Genomic DNA, 2140 nt, shown 5'->3' with positions numbered 1-2140 from the left:
GTGAGCCACCTTCATCTGTGTTTGCTAGTTTTACAACATTTAAGTAGCTCTGAAAACATACTTTTCATCAAATATCGCGATAAAATAAAATTGTCACACAGTTTCACAGGATGAATAATTAAAATTGAAGCAAATTCATTAAATCTAAAGATGATGTTTTTCTTTTAGGATACAAAGTATGTGCCAAATTCTCCAAAACAGCTTTGAATTCTGAAAATATAGCTATTAATGATGTATTCTTCTAACTACACTCAGGTTTAATTTTCCACACTGTATTAAATGTTTTCTTCCTTTAAGTTATTAAAACAATCAAAAAACAAACTAAAAAAATTATTTGTTTTTCTATAGTGAAAATCTCATGAGTGTTGCAACAGAAAAGCATGGTATTTTCATTGATAACTGTGTCTTCAAAGAAATACTTCAGTAAAATCTACTCTGTGATGACAGCTCATTTGTAAACTAAAATTTCAATAAAATCCTTTTTCTCATAGATGGTGAACATTATTGTAGAATTGTCAGACAATTCCAGAAAAGGCCACTGGCTCAGTAGCCTTTCGCAGGAACTAAGAGTTATACCTGTCCGGAGGGTGAGTATTTCTGCTAGTTTACTTAACAGACTAATGCCAGCAATAAATCTTCTTAATTGTATGGGTTCACACTTTACTATAATTATATTGATCATAAGGTTGTGTATGAATATAATTTATAAAAATGTTTATTCCAGTCAAAATTTTCTAAAAAAAGAAATAATAATTTATATTCTCTGCTCTGTAGCATTTAAATGTTTGTTCACATCATATGATTTCTCAGATGTTATAAATGCCAGATATGTTGCAAATCCAAAAATAACCAAAAAATTAGTTTCCTTCATTTGATAAATTTTGAAATATATATTAATTACTTATTGATAAAATACTTACAATATTCATTGGCTGATAAAAATTTAGTATTTGAAAACACAATAATGCTGTAGGAGGCTTAGTGCAGAAAGTGTAAAAAATATTTTCATAATTATAACACAAAACAATATATGTATGTATGTGTATGTGCATATATAAATAGATTAATGTAGTAGAGCTTTCTACAGTTTTTTTTACTGGTCCTATAAGATAAAAAATTAATTATGATTTTTGATATGATTAAATATATTTTTTATGGTCTTCCTACCGATAAATCAGGTCACTCCACTAATTTTTTTTTAAATTCAAAAAATTCTTGAAAAATGTAATCTACATTTTCAATTATTAGAAAAAAATTATAATGAAAATACATTCTTACCAACTTTAAGGAAAGTCTTAAGCTCAAAGGGTTTTATCAGTGGTGTATTTTGAGTTTTACAGAAATTTTCTGCAAGCTCCTCAACTTCTGTACTTGGTTGTTTGTATAAGTCATATGTCCCATCTCGGTTTTCCACAAAACTGCGGGTTATCTCTAATGGCATCTATGTGAAAAAGGTATAATATTACTAGCACTATAAAAAAAGTGTTCACACAGAAAGTAGGCAGGCAAAAAGAGAATATTTTGCACCAAAGCATTTCACTACGATGAAACATTTACATAGATTACTTATGATAGTACAACTTTCTTTTTCCAAAACTACCCAGAAAGATGTTCTTATTGTATGGGTTATTGTCTATTGGTCAGTGATAATTTTAAAACTAAAAGTCTGATTATGATTGGTCTCAAATTTACTATCTGGATTAGATCATATAATGTATACTGATAGCAGTTGGAGAGAAAAAAATCAACATTTATTGAAACTTCTACCACCTATAACTGTGAATTGTTTAGATCTACTTAAGGAAGCTTTATGAATTTAAAGAAGTCTTAAAAAACAGTGATGTGAAATAAACATGTTTTTCAACAACAGGGAGCATCAGAGGAATACTAAGATGCATCAAAAGTGGGAAGGAAGGAAGGATGGGAATGTATGTGAAGAGGTATCCATTGAAAACATGTTTTCAGGTAAGGAAAATGTTAACTTCCAAGATGATACACATCTGCTCACACATGTAAGCTAGAATCTCACACTGAAGTAGTGGAGGGACAGGTGCAAAGATTTAACTATACACCTGGAAAAAAGTTAAGCACCCCCGTGTTTTTTTCAAGTGATTCAGATTCGACGTTCTTGTGACTGATT

The 2140-nt window shown here is 29.6% G+C and overlaps 1 protein-coding gene across 3 annotated transcripts in view; it reads right to left on the bottom strand.

Annotated features, from left to right (window-relative positions):
* Positions 1 to 1240: 1240 nt before the first annotated feature.
* LOC106468837 (uncharacterized protein C2orf42 homolog) overlaps positions 1241 to 2140 on the bottom strand; it is an 80901-nt gene continuing 80001 nt past the window's right edge. For all 3 annotated transcript variants that reach the window (XM_022397197.1, XM_022397199.1, XM_022397198.1), the window contains one exon: positions 1241 to 1441. In XM_022397197.1, the coding sequence (XP_022252905.1) occupies positions 1256 to 1441 (186 nt within the window). In that variant the 3' untranslated portion in view covers positions 1241 to 1255. The remainder of the gene's footprint in view (positions 1442 to 2140) is intronic.

The sequence above is a fragment of the Limulus polyphemus genome, unplaced genomic scaffold (assembly GCF_000517525.1).
Source record: "Limulus polyphemus unplaced genomic scaffold, Limulus_polyphemus-2.1.2 Scaffold3184, whole genome shotgun sequence".
NCBI lineage: Eukaryota > Metazoa > Arthropoda > Merostomata > Xiphosura > Limulidae > Limulus > Limulus polyphemus.
Note: the sequence above shows the minus strand (reverse complement) of the source record. Positions and strands in the feature narration are given on the sequence as shown.